This window comes from Haliotis rufescens, unplaced genomic scaffold (assembly GCF_023055435.1).
Source record: "Haliotis rufescens isolate VD_foot unplaced genomic scaffold, xgHalRufe1.0.p SCAF_4, whole genome shotgun sequence".
In the NCBI taxonomy this organism is placed as follows: domain Eukaryota; kingdom Metazoa; phylum Mollusca; class Gastropoda; order Lepetellida; family Haliotidae; genus Haliotis; species Haliotis rufescens.
This window is the reverse complement of record NW_025964112.1, coordinates 41,123,373-41,142,343: the sequence shown is the minus strand read 5'-3', so window position 1 is coordinate 41,142,343 and position 18,971 is coordinate 41,123,373. Positions and strand designations below refer to the sequence as shown.

General features: G+C 38.4%; 2 protein-coding genes across 3 annotated transcripts in view; one reads left to right on the top strand and one right to left on the bottom strand.

The window, feature by feature from the left end:
* LOC124135965 (enhancer of polycomb homolog 1-like) overlaps window positions 1-14,988 on the bottom strand; it is a 24,264-nt gene extending 9,276 nt beyond the window's left edge. For both annotated transcript variants that reach the window (XM_046501698.2, XM_046501699.2), the window contains exons 1-9: window positions 14,640-14,988; window positions 6,510-6,666; window positions 4,922-5,067; window positions 4,128-4,223; window positions 2,781-2,888; window positions 2,495-2,562; window positions 1,574-1,654; window positions 1,157-1,283; window positions 469-648 (exon numbers count right to left, since the gene is read on the bottom strand). In XM_046501698.2, the coding sequence (XP_046357654.1) occupies window positions 469-648; window positions 1,157-1,283; window positions 1,574-1,654; window positions 2,495-2,562; window positions 2,781-2,888; window positions 4,128-4,223; window positions 4,922-5,067; window positions 6,510-6,666; window positions 14,640-14,792 (1,116 nt within the window). In that variant the 5' untranslated portion in view covers window positions 14,793-14,988. The remainder of the gene's footprint in view (window positions 1-468; window positions 649-1,156; window positions 1,284-1,573; window positions 1,655-2,494; window positions 2,563-2,780; window positions 2,889-4,127; window positions 4,224-4,921; window positions 5,068-6,509; window positions 6,667-14,639) is intronic.
* Window positions 14,986-18,971, top strand: LOC124135966 (serine hydrolase RBBP9-like). The gene is made up of 3 exons (XM_046501700.2): window positions 14,986-15,122; window positions 15,592-15,644; window positions 18,364-18,971. Exon 3 carries the CDS (start codon window positions 18,371-18,373, stop codon window positions 18,929-18,931), a length of 561 nt encoding a protein of 186 aa, XP_046357656.2. The 5' UTR covers window positions 14,986-15,122; window positions 15,592-15,644; window positions 18,364-18,370; the 3' UTR covers window positions 18,932-18,971.

Genomic DNA, 18,971 nt, shown 5'->3' with positions numbered 1-18,971 from the left:
CTCAGAAAATCCACTTATCAAAATTAAACTTTGCACTGCACCTCTCCTATTAGTATGTAAACTGTACCCCCAATTGGAAAAGAATCCATGAAGTAGTTTTAATGTTATAGGTTCGCACAAATGGTTCAGTTAAAAAATTCTAAGTAAAAAAATGAAAATAGCTGTATTTTTTTCAGAAAATCCAAATATTGAAAACAAACCAAGTTTGAAAAGTATCTATTAAGAGGTTTTCAAGTAATAAGTCTCAAAGAAAAAGGCTCCTGGAAAGACGGGCGGACAGAATTCCTTGGCATAACTATATATCCCCGCCCTTTTAGGTCAGGGGTATAACAACATTCTGTTTCACACGGTATCAGTGATTAGTAGCAGTATAAAAATTGTATTTCTGCCCCCGACCATCTACATTGAATTTTAGGCCAAATCTTTTGTAATAACAAATAGAAGTCTTAATGCTGGCAGCCAACTCACAGGAGAAAGCCCATCATCATCAGAGCTGTCTATATCTGGATGCAAGATGTCCACTTCGCTGTAGTGGGATGAGGTAATGTTGGACGTTTGATGATGGTGGTTGTGATGGTGATGATGCTGTTGCTGCTGGGATTGTTTCCGTTTTCGATATGCTCGCTTCTTGGGTTTGGGGGCAATATCCTGGAAATCAAGAATGAAATGAGTAACTAATTTCGTGGTCATGTCTTTGGAATCCAATGATTTTCGATAGTCCCGAGAGATCAGAATTCAGCTTGCCTCATTTTACATTAACACACAAACAATCACACATTTTGATTTTAGATGTCTAAATATTCCTTGAAATCAATCATGTAAACACCTAGGAATGAAGCAAACCAAGTAAAATGGTCTCTAAACGACAAACAGTTTTATAATGGTCCGGGGAAATTATTTCAAATCAACCAGATTAAGGAACAAATAATCATAATGATTTTGAAATGAACTCGTTTTTAAAAACTGAGGCAGGACGGAGAGAAGTTTCAAATGCTGTTTCAAGTCATGTTGCAGGTTAAAAAAAGTAAGTGATTTGTCATTGTGAACAAAATACAAATATGGGAGCCTTTAGTCTTCATCAAGAAGGCATGATGAAAACATTGTAATTTTTCAAGTTAATTTTACATACAAATATGGTAAATGTTTCAATACTTACCCCATTCACCCCCTGGACCCACTCCCCAGACTTTGAGAGACTAAATGGTGGAATGAAAGACGGATGCTTATGCCGTTCAGCTTCAGCATGAGCTAACAACTTGCCATCAAAATCTTCACTTTGGTACCTGCAATACACAAAGTTACACTGTATAAGCAAGGATGAAATATTTCAGAAGATGTCAACCAGCAGCAAATGATTCAGATTATACATATAATACATATCGCAAACTGATATCACTCAAGAAACTACATTTCAACAAAGTAGAAACCGAGGTCACATGTTTTTAAGATCTGTAGAAAAATGAAAAGGTTGAAAAAATTTAAACCGAAGACCCGAATGTTCGAGTATTCACTCCTTGATACAAAGAAAAATGTAGAATTCTTAGACAGGTCACGAGGTTACATGCTTTCTCACCTTTTCTCTAAAACTTCGATCGTTAACTGAAGCAACTCCTTCTTGGACTTTTCCCTTCTCTTGATCACCTCCAGCAATGTACTGCAAAATCAGAAAGAAACAAAATAACAAATGAATAATGTTTTACATTGCATATCATTGTCAAAGACCTTTCATGATGGCCTGGAAACAAAATGACTTGACCAAGAAGTTCAGATTTACAGGGATCAAAGTTAATTTTTAAATTAAATGGTTGCCAACTAAGTTTAATATTGGCCAAAACAGAATCTTTACTGGCCAGGATACTTATTTTTCTAGGTCATCATAAAACTAACAAATGTCTTATTATTTGCCTATTTCAATGGTGATTTGTGCAATGCCCTCCTAACATTCAGCTGCTATATAACATCTGCCCGAGTGTCTTTCATAGTTGACTTTTGATTCATAATTTAATAGAAGACAGGTATGAGGATGAATGCTGTGTTAAATCTAATTCTAAGTTGATTAGTTGTTCATCTGATTTTGATTAGAGAGCTTGAATCGGTTCAGCAATTCAGTTGTTTTCTTTATTGTGGTACAAAGTATGTAGTCTGCATACTTCATGTGCCAGTTTCCTTTGTCCTTTGTGAGTTACCTCCCTTGATCTAGACCCTGATTACGGTCATCAAAAACATGATAGTAATTAATTAGGGTGTAACTTCAACCCAAAGTCAAGAATAATCGACAATTCTGTTGCATATTTTTAAAGTCACCAAGTAGTGGTGAGTGTATCGCCATTATCAGGTTTCACTGGAATAAGCAAGTGAATCTCTCAAATTTGGACGTTTAATGTATGAGATTTCCATCGTCACTGTTTGTTATACACAAGCATAGATTACAATTTCCCTCTGTGGTGTAATTTGTTTCATGGTCATCGATTCTGATATATATATAGATACTCACACTGCTCGACTGAGGTCCCTCCTGAGTTTCAGCATTTTCTCGTATGAGACTTCATCATTTTTGCGATTCTGAAATGAATTGTATTGGACTCAAGGAGATGACAAAGAGGTCTTCATCGTGACAATTACGGTCACTGGACAGCCCTTAACGTTAAACATTAGGATTATGAAAAGAACTCACTGCCTTTTGTGCCTAATTCAAATATTGCGTAGTATTTACAATTTTTGCATCAGCTCTTCATTACCAATACTTCCTTGAAGGCCAGAAAAAACAGTAAGCTCTGTACCTTTCTAGTTTGCATCTTCTCAGTTCTCCGTCGGAAGGCCACGTATGGGTTATTAGTTGTTGACCCATCTCGCTTCTCTGTCTTCACAGTTGCTATCAATGGTTGTTGCTGTAAAGGGTTAACATTTTATTCTTCATGATTCGTTATTTGTTTCAGCAATCATAAACAGTGAACAAAGTATTTTATTATATTGCCTGAAGTCGTGCTTGAAAAGTAAAAACAACAAGAGTTTGCCACTAACGTGGCTATATCCCCCGCCCCTGTTGCAGAATTTATGACATAATTAAATCTAAACAAAATCTAACCTTTTTTAACCAAGGTGGAACTTGTCATGGAAATTGTAAAAAAAAAGAAGAGTTTGGAACCTAAGTCCATCTTGCTGCCATGGAAACGTAAAAAAATAAAAAAATTCTAAAATTTCTAAATAGCAAAAGGCACCAGTTCAGCATGTACCTGACAAACCTGCAAAGTTTGATGAAAAAATATTGAACGGTTTATGAGTTATGCTCCAGAAACGAACCCTACCCTTACAGAACCTAAGTCCATCTTGTTGCCATGGAAACATAAAAAATAAAAATTTCTAAAATTTCTAAATAGCCAAAGGCACCAGTTCAGCATGTACCTGACAGACCTGCAAAGTTTGATGAAAACTTTGTTGGGCGGGGGATAAAAACAAGAGTCATCAGAAGATGACAAATCCATCCCAGCCTCCCCAAAATTGAAAGAACAAATCATCTGTTACTTCAGTCCAACTTGATGAGAGAATTTCTATCTAATCTTTCTGTCCGTAGACAAGGGTGGTTATTCAGCTATCACAACAATTCCCTGGAATTGGGATTCGGAACTTTGTATTTCTGTCAAGATACACACCAATATGAACAGAGTAAACATCAAAGTTGTTGCCGTGGAAATGGAAAAAAAGTAATTCTAAAAATCCCTTAATACCAAAAGGCACCATTTTTTAATTGTTAGTAGCAACAGGCACCACTTCAACCCATGATTAATACATGTACCAAGTTTGGATGAAAAATGTTGAACAGTTTTTTAGTTCAGCTCTGGAAACAACACCAACCTCCTTTTGAGCTAAGTCTAGCTTGTTTCCATGGAAACAGGGAAAAATCAAATTTGTAATAATAAAAATGAAAAAAAAGAGAGCTGCAAATAGCAAAAGGCTCCACTTCAGAAAAGAAATGATTGTGGACGGACTGATGGACGAACAGACGAGGTGATGACTATATTATCCCCCATATGCTTTGGTGGAGGGGAAAGAGAGGCAGCAGGAGGGGAGAGAAGAATGAGAAATAATAATAATAAAAATGCTTCTGAAATGTTCCTTTCAATACTCACTGTGCGTAACCTTTTATTGAGCCAATAGTCATACACAGCAATGATAAGGTCATCATCCTCTTTCAGTAACAACTTAGCTTCCTGGAGGGTAACCACCTGCAATGACACATCATGCAACATTATTATATGTATGGTGAACGAGACAAAATTGTCTTATTTATCAATGTACTCTCTGCAAAAATCTAAAACTGATCATTAAAGCCTCTTTATCTTTATGTTTATTGGTCACATACTCAATGAAGCAAGGCCCTAAAATGAGTTAACTATATTAAAATAAGTTGGGAAGGTTTTTAATTTCAATTCATTTTTTTTCAGAAGAACTGCTGCCATGGGGTCAAATGTCAACCTCTTACTGGTCTAGATAAATCCCTGTCTGATTTATTGAAAATGGGTTCATTACGGTAAAATAAGATGATCTTGCAGATTTTCACTAGCATCAGCCTTGTGGACCAGTAGCCACAGCTGACCCTCCAAAGGGCAGGAAAATATTGTTACAGTGAATGAGTAGGTGAATGTTGTTTTACTTCACAGTCAACAGTATTTAGACATACAATTACCACGGTGATCTGCCAATAACCATGTCTCAACTAAGTAAACTAAAGGTTGACATTATGAGCAACAACACCAATGTAACAATCTAATCCTCATTGGTTATTTCATACATGCATGGCGAAGTGGGGAGTAACTAAAAATAGGTGTGCTGTTCTGAACTTTAATAAAACCAGATCATGTGGACTGATGAACTGGTAGAAACAGGGAAAGCTTCTCATCAATAACATATAATCAGCACTAACCTGCTGACCACTGCCCTTTTCCAACCTATCCATCATCTCTTCAAACTTGAGAGGCGTGATCTCCATCTTCTTGGCCTGCTCATTGAGCCAGCCCTCGTCTTCGCTGTCCATGTCATAGTCCGGTATCTCCTGGTCCATACCAAACGCTGCCAGAAAACAAAGCCAGGTCGTCAGTTGCAAAGTCACTCAGTAGGGTTTTACTTTGAAAATATTCCAGGACATGAGGATTTGCTTCAGATATGGTACATTTTTCTTTATGTTTTTGATGTTAGAACTTGCCTAACCATGCAAACAGCAACAGCTATTTCTGCTGGGTCCATTTACCATTAGCAAGAACTGTACTTATGTTTCAGTCAGTGTATTTCAGTTATTTATTGATGTTCCTATTGATGTTGATCAACATTTCAGAGCAAAAATTATAAAAGATCAACAGGATAAAATGGCCACCAATGCACATCTTAAGTTGAATGAGGGCAGTAGTCCTTGTCTTTCATTTTGTTAAAATATTATTGTTGAAGGACATTTTCAAAAGTGCATTTAACGTTTGTGAGTAGGACAAAGATATGGGGGTTGCTATGTATAAAACTCAGAAAACAGTTACTACTTATTTGAATGTCAAAGAAAAATAGTGCCAGCTCACTGTAGCTCACCTTGATATGTAGTCAACAGTCTAAAATGTTAACAAAGAACCATATAACAAAAGATGCTGTCAGCACTGCTACTATTCAAATACTTTCTGAGGCCAAAAATATAATAAATATGAAACCAGTAACCAACTTTCCATATTTGCAAGAATTAACGTAGTATTTTAGAACATTGTTGCAATTTTTTTGCACAACAGTTTTACTTTACTTAAAATTTAAATTCTTAGGGTTACATACCTACGAAGGAATTCAACATTTGTCTGCCATACAATTATTTCAATTGTTTCCCCAAACCACAGTAAAATCCTAATAATTTGAAAGTCATGTTAAAGTTCAGCTTCCAGTCTGGCAATTTCAAACAAGAGGGTCCATCCAGTCCATTTTGAGCCGAGACGATAAAAAGGTTTTTTCAAAACAGAGCTCCCCTGGCCGACAGTGAAAAATCAGATTTAAAACCTCTTGCTAACAGAACCAGTATATAGAAGAAAATGCTTAGTTTAACATTAATGCACTGAATTGTAAAAATACCTCTGAATTTGGTAATAAAGGAACTATTAAAAAAGAACTTTTTAACAAAAGAGTGAAGAGAGAAAGGAAGGTGATTCCTGGATTCTAACCTCATCATTGAGGGGAACAAACATGAAATTTCACCTTCACTGGTCCAGTGATTTCTGAGAAAATGCATTCAGGTGCTAACGCTGGATAAGCAAGCCATAATATAAACTCACTTGATTTTGTTAGGCTAGCTAAAAATTCACATAAAATATTCAGGAATTCACTGTGAGATCAGATCGTAAACTAAGAGAGAACTGGCGACATATTAATTAAGTCATCCAAAGCAGATAGGTCATTATCTGTGGTAACTGGGACAATTTGTCTGAGACAAACAGCCAAAGGCAAGCAGGACAATCCCTTTGATACTGTCATGAATGTGGTATTCCTACCCTGAATGTGGATGTACTGCTTCCCCAGTTTGAAGTCCTGCTTGTAATATTGGTCATACTTCTCGGCAATATCCTCCACTTCAGGTATAGGAATAACCAGTGCCTCGGATGTCCCATAGACCTGCTGTGCGGACAAGGCTCTCTGAAGATGGTGCTCCTGCAATCATGTAAGTTTAGGTTAAGTCTGGTAGAATAAAATGCGTAGCTGTATGTAGGTTACAATAAATGCAATATAATATACTGCTTGTTGTTTAACACTGCACTCAGCAATATTCCAGAAATATGGTGGTGGTCTGTAAATAATTGAGTCTGGATCAGACAATCCAGTGATTGTTACATGAGCATCGGTATATACGCAATTGGGATATGATGACATGCATCAACCAAGTCAGTGAGCCTGACCACACTATCATGTTAGTCACCTCTCACGACAAGCATAGTCGCCTTTTATGGCAAGCATGGGTCTTCAAGATACACGATGGAGAAATATCACCAAGACACAACTAACAATGTTACATGAATCCATAAAAGTGACAATTTGAGAAATCCTTTCAAAAACCTATATTGTCGTCCTTATGTCAACACATTGAATTAAACCCACCTACTCCACTGACCATTTTGACTGGGAACTCAGTCAGGAAACTAGATTTGGGAAGAAAACTAGTCATTTTCACTGTTCTGGGGACTAGCGAACTGGTGCTTGTCAGGATAAATGGTAGTTCATGGGTACCTTGTGTCTAACTGCTGGGGAACTCAAGAGCCCTGGGCCCACTTGCATGAAGCAATCTTAGTGCTACAACTATCTTAAGTGTATGTAAGAGTATAGGAGTTTTGATCATTGTAGAGTGAAGATTGCTTTGTTTATTTGTTGTTTAATGCCGCACTCAGCAATATTCCAGCTATATTACGGCCGTCTGTACATAATCGTGTCTGGACCAGACAATCCAGTGATTGACATCATGAACATCGATCCACGCAATTGGGATACGATGACATGCATCAACCAAATCAGCAAGCCTGACCACCCAATCCAGTCAGTCGCCTCTTCTTTGCGCAAGTGGGCCCTGGGTGTGGTTGTACAAAACCATAGCGCCAGGGCTGTAGGAAGTCTATGTTATGGTACTGGTCAAATAAGCGCTAAGATCATTTTGTACAACTGCACCCTGGGCACTAATCAACCATGTCAACAAATACTTTCATTCAATTTGTATGAATAAAGTATCATAAATATCCCTGTTAATAAACCAATTACAATTCTTGATAAATATTTGCTTTTTCTACAGGATTTCTTAAATGTTGTAGTGACAGAATAAATTCGCTACCCTGTGGTATAGATTTTGTTATTTAAATCCCAAAGGCAACACACAATCATCAAAGCCAATGACAGACAAATAAAACTTGTTTTTTTAATAATTCAGTCTGAATATTACTTTATGATGCAGCTGTCCAGCAACAGTGAGTGAGATGTGTTGAATGTTGCTCTGAACAGCATTTCAGTAATATCACTACCAGCTTGATGTGGGAGAAAAGACGGAAATGATATAGATGTTTGATACTATCAGTTTGAAGAACCTATGGTTGTGGGTGTTGACAAACCTTGAAATCAGGCAGAATCTGGAATATGAACCCATGATCATAAGTTTCTGGCACGCCTCTAACTCAGCACAGCAAGTGATCAAGGGTAATATTACCAAGAAACAACCAACATAATGAGTTTGGTCTGTTCGTTGTTTAATGCCACATTCAACAAAATACCAACTATGTGACGGTGGTCTGTAAAATAATCTGATCTTGACCAGACAATCCAATGATTGACATCATGAGCATCAATATATATACGCAACTGGGATACGATGACTTGCATCAAGCAAGTCAGCGAGTCTGACCATCCAATCCTGTTAGTCGCCTCTTACAACATGCATGGGCTGCTGAAGACCTTTTCTAACATGGATCTTCATGGGTCGCACAGCTATTATAAAAATATCTACTGAAACATCCTCTGTATGTATGTGTATTCTTTCCAAAAGTGTAACGTTACAGGCCCATACCAGGCATTTACACAATGAATCAAACATAATGCCCATCATTTTGACAAAGGAACTGGGTAACACTTACACAATTAGCAACTGAGAAGGGGACACATTTCAGTGCTGCTAAGACAAACATTAAGTGCTGGGGACCTGGCTCTTATTTCACAAAGCAATCTTAGTGTTATGACTTGTAAGATTGTTCGGGTATTGGATTAAAGATTGTTTTAGCACTACAATCACTTTGAACAGAACTGTCTGCCATGCATTGGAATCCATGCGGGGAAACCTCTGCATGTTTCAAGTCAGTCCAACAGGCTAGTATAGTGCTCACAGAAATATACTCCAGGCAAGATCACTAATACCTATAACTCAAAGCCACTTTGTGGGTGTACATAATATCTAGAAAGATTTGTCTCATATTTTAAAACATAGGCCTAGATATCTGATCTTGCTTGCTCTTACCTTATGCAGCATATTTTCCATCCAAATATTATATTATTTAACCATATTTGATCCTTTCATGAATCATTCAATACTAGTGTAAAATGAATTGTATATTGGTCATTAATTCTTCTATGTCGTGTTCAAGATCACATCACTAACATGTCTGTCAGCCTAGAAAGAACCATGAGGAAAAGCACTTGTCCACAGTTCAATACAAATATACAGTAAACTACGGTTCAATCGGATCACTAGTTTTAGTTCATTATATCCGTAGTTCCTTATAAGCATATATATATACAGCAAATGGACAGGACCAAAAAGCAGTTTGTTATATCCGTCAGTTTGTTATAAGTGTGTTTGTTATAAATGTAGTTTACTGTTTATACTGCTGCAGTGTAGCAAAGTCCTGAAATTCAAATTTGGTTGATGGAACAACTTTCAATTTTTCGAAGACAAGTGAATGTTGCTGTTGATGTCGACTTGCAATCTATGATTAAGTTTGGAAGTTTTGACAGTCTACAAGAGGAACTTCTCGGATCCTTGGTTGGAGTGGCTTTTGAGGCATTTGTTTCTACCATTGCAATAGTATTGTGACAGCGAAACAAACTGTGATATTACATGTACAAATATTGCAATAGTATTGTGAAGTACTGCTCTGTCCTACAACACAGATTACAATGCATTATTCCTAATAACACCCAACACATATCCAAAATTTAACACAATGCTTCTGAAGTTGCTAAGGTATCCTGACTGACATAAATAATAAAGCATTCCTGAAAGAATACCGTATCTTCAGACAAGGTTTATTTCTGTATCAAAATGATCGAAAAGTAAATGATTAACATTATTTATTTCCATTTTATTATGTTTATCAATACCATCAATGTGATTCACTGATAATTTGTTAAAAAAATAGATGTACATTTGTCAAAGTTCATTTCTCTTTTGTTTGTCCCAGAAAAGTCATCGAAGGGGAAAGAGGAAAGGTATTTTGAAATATGTACAGTGTTTCATATCATAACCTATGTTTTATGATACGTATACATTCGCTTACTTACTGTATTGCTACACCTCAAGAAATGCAGCTGCCAAAGGGTGTTAGCCACGGCCACAATTTCAGAGGGACTAGCAGTGTACAACACAAACGGTAGGCCTATGGCCCATGGATAAAAAAGTTCTAATTGGTGTACGATGTGAGTGACCGATTGTCTATGATAATCTGATTAAATCAAAGGATCAATTAGAACATTGAAGCAATAAATTTGCTTACACATTTTGACATTCTGACTTCGTAATCGTGTCAATTTGTCACTGTTATCTATTCATTTATCCAGCTAAAAATTTAACAAGCATTGTTTGAAAAAGTTCTTCAATTCTTCCTCCAGATTGCCCCATTTGCAGTCTGAATGTTAAATTTTCACGGCGTGCATGCCCCTCTAATTACCAAGGGGGACGATTGCAGAGCATTTCGCATGTTGGGTGGTCCACCTTTCAAGGTTTTGGGACTACCAGAATATATTTCTTGATAGCCCAATGTGATACTTCTTGGTGCCATACACTGGACTAATTGTTTTCCTACTAAAATCTAGCCATTGTTTACATTAAACCACTAGTCACAAATGAACTGCTGACCAGTTGGATAGGACCCACGGTGTCTACCCCTGAAAGTGTACTAGATCATTGTGGTGTGTGACTAAGTTAGGTTTTACACAGCTTTTAGCTACATTCCAGCTATATGATGGCAGTGGATACTAGAAATGGGAATAAAACCAAAGCCTTTGGCGTGAGCAAACGCTTCGACTTCAAGGCGAAGATCATTAAGGGGGCATGATATTGTGACTGTAGTCTTTAAAGCTGCTTTGAACAGTATACCAGTTCTACTGGTGTGCTCAGAAAACACTAAATGATGCAAATGATCAACTTTATCACTTTTATCAAAGCCATGTGCACTGGGGTGGTTCTGGTAGACAAAGGATCATATTTGGAGTGAATCATGGGTTTGCAACTAAGATCCTGGAGCAGCAATTGATATTAAAAGGATATTGTCAAACATGGGGAAGCTTGCTTCTGACAACAGGGGAGTGCTAATTACTGTCCATATGTGTAGTTGATGCTCTTTTAACAATAATTTGATAAGTGTATGAACAATCCTGGCCACTAGATGTCAATGAATAAATACAAGTAAAGAAGTCTGTTACATCTGCATTAGAAATTTACACAAAGCTTCATAATCTATGATGAAGGCTAGCAGTCAGAAAAATTTAATCTCCCTGATGAATTAGCTTTTTTATAGGAAGCTGGTGAGACAAAAGTTTTCATTCGGTGAACAGGATCTTGTGGTGAATCATTTGAACAACTTGTTGCCATTCAAAAGTGGAAAATCCTAACAATGATTTAGCAGTTAAGTTTATAAACTTATGACATTGACAGGAGTCTGTACAGTCTTAGGAGTCTTATGGTCAGTTCAGTATTAAATCATTGTAAAGTTTTGAACTTGGAAAGAGTAAACAAGGTTTCTTGCCTGTATGTCTAATAATGCAGTACCATCACCGAAATGTGGTAGGAATGTGTTTTGGATATGGTCACTGAACAAAATGGTATACACTTTCAAAGAGTTTTGACAATCAGTTTGCAAAAATGTGACAAACATTACAAACAACTATCAACAATGAACATCAACATTAAATATCAGTAATATTTTCAAGTGTAACACCCATGTTTAGCGTTTAAGGAACCTCTGGATGTGCTTTTGCAAAAATTTATAGTTCCCGACAAACTGAAATTGCAGTGTTTAAGATTCATATAAACTTCAAATCAGACAGATGGACTGACAAATCTGGAAAAAACATTGTCAGTCCTGATTTCTCTTACTCTGGACTGAGTGAGTGAGTGAGTGAGTTAAAGCTTAACGTCACATCGGCAATATTTCAGCCATATCGTGACGATACTCTGGACTGAACAATGCAGACTAAACACTACTGATGAGAATAATTCAGATTGTTGATCTAGACTCATACATGAACAAATTTATTGCATGTTTTCTGCGATATATATTAATAATGGGTCATTATCTAAATGTCACTCATGGTTTAAGTAAACTTAGTACATATTCTTCATTTTATTAACTAAATCTACAAAATGGAACTCTCACAGACGTGCATAGTGTAAAAGTTGAGAACCTGGGACCAAAAAAGATGGTCAGGCTGTCAGGCAGGTATATATTTTAGACACTGGTATTTCATAGCAATCAGACCAAATGCAGTAACACTTTTCTCTCAATAAAAATATAATGACAGAACAAACCTACAAAGTGAGATGAATGCTCTGTATCATTAACATGACCAGAGGGCAAACTAAACACTTGCTTTGATACCATAAAGGTCACAGTTAAATTTACACCCATCACTTATTACTAACCTTAATATCCATCAAAGATCTACAGATGTATTAGCAGTCTGTGCCATAACTTTTTGAGTTTACTTGCTCAAACCTGGCACTTGACATCACTTTCAGTTGGATCTTAGTGTCAATGAGGCAACTTTAATTAGCAAAACTTACTACTACTAGACTGAAAAGTGAAGAAAAGACTCTTTTGTTGTGAAGAAATAGTTCTTTGTAATAGTGTCTGTATTTTCAGAAAATGTCCCAAACTTTTATAGGCTGCTGCAGCATGCTGAATTAACACAGAGCATATTGCTAATAGTAATAAGCAATGTGTTGTCAAGTAACCAAAAACTTAGAAGTTAAAATTAATTAACAATAGTCCAGGTATATTTTTTGCTCAACTACAGAAAGACAACCAAGACATTCCTGACTCAGTGACTGTTAGTATGCACTGTCTGGCTGAGTGAATACTGTGATGCTTTTAACAGTATTCCAGTTATATCACGGCATGTCAGCTTAAAGTGGGAGGAAAGCCCGAAGTGATGCATGTCTCAGACATTTACCACTTAGGTGAAACCAACGAGCAATAGGTATGGTGCTGACAAACCTAGAAACATAATCGGGATGAACCGGGATTCAAACCCACAATCATAGGTTTCTGGCGTGCCAAAAGGGACTGAGTAAATACTGATATGAGGAGATTCACAAAATGAGGTGAGGGCATTTGGAAATATTGTGTAACGCAAACCGTGTTTATCTATGACCTGTATTGTTTCTCCTAATACAAATGTACCACAGCATTTTTAAAGATTGTTAACAAAACAATACTCATCCTTGAGGTGGGTAGTACTTCAAATGGAAAGCTTTTTAATCAGTCGGTGGCTAACTTGTTTATTAAATAATGAATGATTTTGAAAATATAATGTGAGGAATACTATTAATTGTTTACAATATGAAAAAGCCATTTTAGAGTGTTACACATACCCCAATTAATACAGATTTTAAACTATATCAACTAAACTGTCAAAAAAGTGAAGATGAAAGTTCATAATTAATGAATGTCAAGCATGGCAATGACAACATCATGTTATTGCTCCTGATCCACTCTTCTGGAATATAACACTGCCACAATGATCATAAGTAGCACCACCCAACATTAAAATATGAGCATGAACTGGTAAACATTATCATGGAATTGATGCTTAACATGTCAAAAGAATACTTTAATTAGTCTGAAAGATGTCAAATGTATTGTTAACATGAAGGGAATGAACTTGAGAAATGTTTTACGAGGTGTGTCCTAACAGGTATCCCAATGTGAATGTATGCACCCATTGTCTAAAATCTGCAAAAGGCCAGGGGTGCTTATTAAATAATCCCATACTTTCTGCAGTCCAGGGATTACTCTAAAATTGAACACTGAAACACATTCAGTCCCAAATGGTTAGCTGTTTTCAATTAGAACAGTCACACTGACATCGAACCAATCCAGTGTTTTCAAGTCGTAATATACGTGTATCGTACCTTTACAAGCATGATGTGCACAACAAAATATATATCTTTTTCTCAAGCTACAACATACATGCCCCTGGGTAACAAATTGAACACCAATTCACCAAAATGTGCAACATGATTGAATGGGCATACAAGTTAAGCATCAACCATTACTGTTTGTTTACAGCAAATAGATCTAATTATGAAAATAAAAAACAAGAAAAAGATAACTAATGAGCTTTTAATACTAACAGGTCTTAATGTGTTAAAGACACTGCAATATTTGCAAAATATTTGGCAGAAGTTCAAAAGGGGGAATCCCCCTTATAATGCAGGGATTCCCTTGACCCAGATAAGACAAAACTTGATTTACTTGTAAACTGTGGAGTTATTTCAGTTTATTTGTCCATAAGAAATCGTTCTAAATAACAAAGGTAGTCCACAACAGCCGAGAATGCTGTCAGCTTTTGTACTTTCCGACGAGATGAAATTTTGACACACACCAAGTTCGCATTATATCGTCACTACTGTCTAAATATGGCGCTTGATGTCACGTGACTTAGGGACAAAATAATGCTCACAGACAAAGACTGGACGTTTCTTGGCAATATTTTCAGAGTCATGAACACAATGATATCCATGAAATGCAGCAACAACATCAATAAGTAGCGCAATCGCCTCTTAATGTCCCTTTCGAATGAATCTAGGTAAAGTGCGCGCCACCAAGATGGCGGCCAATCACAAATTCCGGTTGCTCTAAACAAAGGCAACGTACCGTTTCCTCTTCTTTTTCCATTCCAGTCGGCATCAGAGGTACAGATCTGTTGATCGTTGCAAAATCAGGTAGATCAGGTATCTCATCCGCCCTGAAAACAGGCATGGGCTTCGTGGCGTCCAGCGCCCGAGCCCTAAACGATACCTTGCTCATCTTGCCACCCTAGATATGCTAATGAGCCTGTTCAAGGAAGTTTTCGTACAAAGTGACGGTTAGAGCCCTCAATTGCGGACTCTACCACACTGAAACCAAACGATAGTGTCAATACATTTTGCCGAAGGTCTAAATCTAGCACTAGAACGTCGCCCTAGTTTACCCAAAGTCCGCAAACCCAGTATATTTTCTACGATTTTCGTGTTTCATCATGGCGGACTTGCCAGTCCATCAAGGTATCCCAAGATTCATTGTACATTGGCGGGTGCGCGCGCATGTGTTTTCATTCACACACAAGCGTACTACGAATCTTACTACAAACAGAGACTGGTAATCAATTTAATTGCTGTCTATTTTTATGTTGTTCGCACTGTCGTTATTGTAAGCTTTAAAGAACAACTGCTACACAATTCACTGCATGACAGTGACACATAGATGTGGTAGTGTGTGGTGTGGTGTGCAGTACGGCAATTCTAAACGGAATGGGCGTGGCTAGACAATATTTCCACGTGGTCGAAGATATTCGCACGTTTTCACACGCCTTGTCGCGACCAATTTACAGCTATATCAGCAATGTCATTTAATATAATTATCAATGTTCATAGAACACCTCATTTGTATTTACTTACTTATTTATGTGTTTGTTTTTTCAATCGCATAAATGTAAATTTTTTAGCCATGTTATGTATGTTGTGTTTCGTATGTATGTGCAAACACATTTGGCAGATGTTTTTTGCCGATTATGAACTTTAACCTTCTCGCTCAAGGTATGAACTTTGACCTTGTATATCTATTACAGGGGCATCAGAGGCGGCCTAGAGGGAAGGTCATCACATCAGTACTCAAGACTGGGTAGGAACATGAAAATATGTACAGCTATTGAAATAAATAATATTGTTAATGTGAATTATTAATAACACCCAACACCTTTTCACTGTTAGTATACTCCATTGTTCTGCGATTTATTCATGTATAAATGTTTAAGTGTGTGATCAATGATTGCTGTAATTCTCTAAAACTTGTATAACAGTTTAATTAACTACCAGGGCCTTTGAGTATCAACATACCCCGGTGAAATACCCCTTTTCACCTTCTCCCCTGAAACCACCGGGTCTGTGAACATGGTGAAACTGACATTTGCGAAAAAGATCCAAGTATAACATTATCTCCCTATTCAGATCTGATCTTAAACAGACCGCGACATGGCAAATGTCACGTTGACCCACCACCCCATCTCATACATGGTGTGTACCCGGATTGTCTCATTTTCCAACCTAGCGGATCTGAATTGGGAGGATAATATTATACTGTTATCATTTCCACCAAACGTCAGTTTCACGGAGTATACCCCGACTAACAGAATTGATCAACCTAGCAAAATATCACATCATCAACTAACTCTGAACCCAGACTAACATTTGTGATCATTGAGCCGCAACGACTCCCCGCGGAGTAGGCCAAGTCAGCATGTTGGGTTGAGGCACCGTCTCGCACGCTTTATTTCCTAAAACAACCAGTATAAGTTATCTTTATACTACCGTAGTAAAGCATCATCTGTGAGGAATTTAGATCGAGGATGAAGAATAAGAAGCAAGCAAAACAACAGAAATTCATACTGAAAATATTTCGTTATTTCAAACTCCCTATAAACTTTTAACTGGACTATTCCATACTCAGATTACCTAATACTATAAACTCTACGAAGCGTGACAAACTCACATAATCTAATGTGGACACGGAAACATATGTACCCTTACATCCCTGTGCAGGAAGTATGCTGTATGCTTCTTTGTTTAATGAATGCCTTTAGCCCCGTTATGTCCTATGCCATGAGTGAGTGAGAGCAGTATTCCAGCTATATGACGGCGGTCTGTAAATAATCGAGCCTGGGCCAGACAATCCAGTGATTGACATCATGAGCATCGATCCACGCAATTGGGATCGATGACATGCATCAACCAAGTCAGCAAGCCTGACCAGCCGACCCCGTTAGTCGCCTTTTACGACAAGCATAGTCGCCTTTTACGGCAAGCATGGGTTGCTGAAGACCTATTCTACCCCGGATCTTCACAGGCCGCGACTTAATGGATTGTGTGATCAGACTCAGTGACTTGGTTCATTGCATGTCATTGTACCCACTTAAAGTGAGTGAGTGAGTTGTGGTTAACGCCGCTTTTAGCAATATTCCAGTTTTATCACGGCGTGTACCCATTTAAAGATGGTACTTTGCGTTACCCTGCTTGGCACTCGGCATAAAGGAATAACACAAGGACTGTCGGCCCGGAGTCAGTCAACTTGCCTGAGAAGGGTATCCATTTTAAACTGTGGAATGGTATCTCATTGGGCTAACACTATATAACCGACATTAGTCCAGACTAGTACAAGCGCCTCATGACCCGTGAAAACCCGGGGAAAAGAATAGGTCTTCATGCAGCAACCCATGCTTGCCGTAAAAAGCGACTATGCTTGTCGGAAGAGGCGACTGACGGGCTCGGGTGGTCAGGCTCGCTGACTTGGTATATGCACGTCATTCATCCCAATTGCATGGATCGATGCTCATGATATCAATCACCGGATTGTCTGGTCCAGACTCGATTATTTACAGACCGCCGTCACATAGCTGGAATGTTGCTGAGTTCGGCGTTAAACAACAAACAAGCAAGCGCCTCACACACAGACACACTCACTTACATGTAATACGATAGATAAGTGCAATAGTCTTGAACACGATCTTAAACCCATTTTTACCGTTGCTCGTAATATCAGTCACTGATTTTGTCCAGATTACTTACAGCCCGCCGTCACACAACTGGTATATTGTGGAGTGCGGCGTTAAATAATTGGTAAATCTCTGAAATTTAATATTTAAAACCTCAACATTATAAACTGTTTGGCATTTTAAGACGTTGTTAATGAACAGTAAAGGCATTTTATTTTATGGAGGACGACTTCTTCATTCTATAATGCTGCGACGGTGTAGGTAATAAGGATATATAGAACCGTGTACTGTGCCGTCTTACGTCACTCTTGCTTAACAGCGATACAAGGAAGGATCTATACCTAAACGTTGCATCTTAATACAATAAAGAAGTTGTCATCCATAAAATATTTTGTCTTTACAGCAACAATATATTTACGTCTATGTCATTTATGCTTTTGTTTGTTCTGTGCGCATTTGTTCTATGTTAACTCCGAACCAACCTCCGCCTTCTTTATGTCGACACGTTACTGTTGATGTTCCCTATGCCTGAAGGGGCGGTGGGGTAGTCAAGTGGTTAAATTGTTCGCTCGTCACGCCGAAGACCCGGGTTCGATTTCCCACATGGGTACATGGGAAGTACATGTTTCTGGCACTCCTAGGGAATGAAACCCTGCGCAGCCAATTGCAGCGGCTTATTCTACTGGGCCATCGGTGCCCCTCTCCCCCACACCCCCACCACGCACGCATACACCCCCAACCCCAACCCCAACCCCAACCCACCACACACACAACCTAAATCACTAAATGCATGGTTCATGATTCACAACGACGCGATGATTCTGTCTAACGCATTTTACTTATCTTAAACAGACCATAGATGTCCCCGCGGGTGGTGATAGTACCCGGGAACGGCTGCGATGCGGTATTCAACGCCAATTGGTATGGATGGCTGTACCACGAGCTCACCAAGAAAGGTATTGCTTGTGAACTGAAGAGCATGCCGGACCCGTACGTAGCTCGGGAGAGCGCATGGATCCCGTTCATGCATGATGAACTCAAATGTGACGAGACGACCATTATTGTCGGACACAGTTCAGGGGCCGAAGCGGCCATGAGGTACTGTGAGACGTACAAGGTCAAGGGCATTGTGTTGGTGTCTGCTTGCGTCACGGATCTCGGGGACGCCAACGAGAGGGCAAGCGGCTACTACAGTCGACCATGGGAGTGGGAGAAAATACGAGCTAACGCCAGCTTCATTGTGCAGTTCGGTTCCACGGATGACCCGTTCCTATCTTGGGAAGAGGAACAGAGCAAGGTGGCTGAAGGTCTGAGTCCCGAATTGTTCAAGTTTGAAGACCGGGGCCACTTTATGACAAGCGTGTTCTATGAATTGCTTGACCTCGTGGTAAAGAAGGCACAGGAGTCACCAAAGCTTTAGCCAATCCGCTCAAAGTTAAATAAATGTTGTTTTGCAGGAC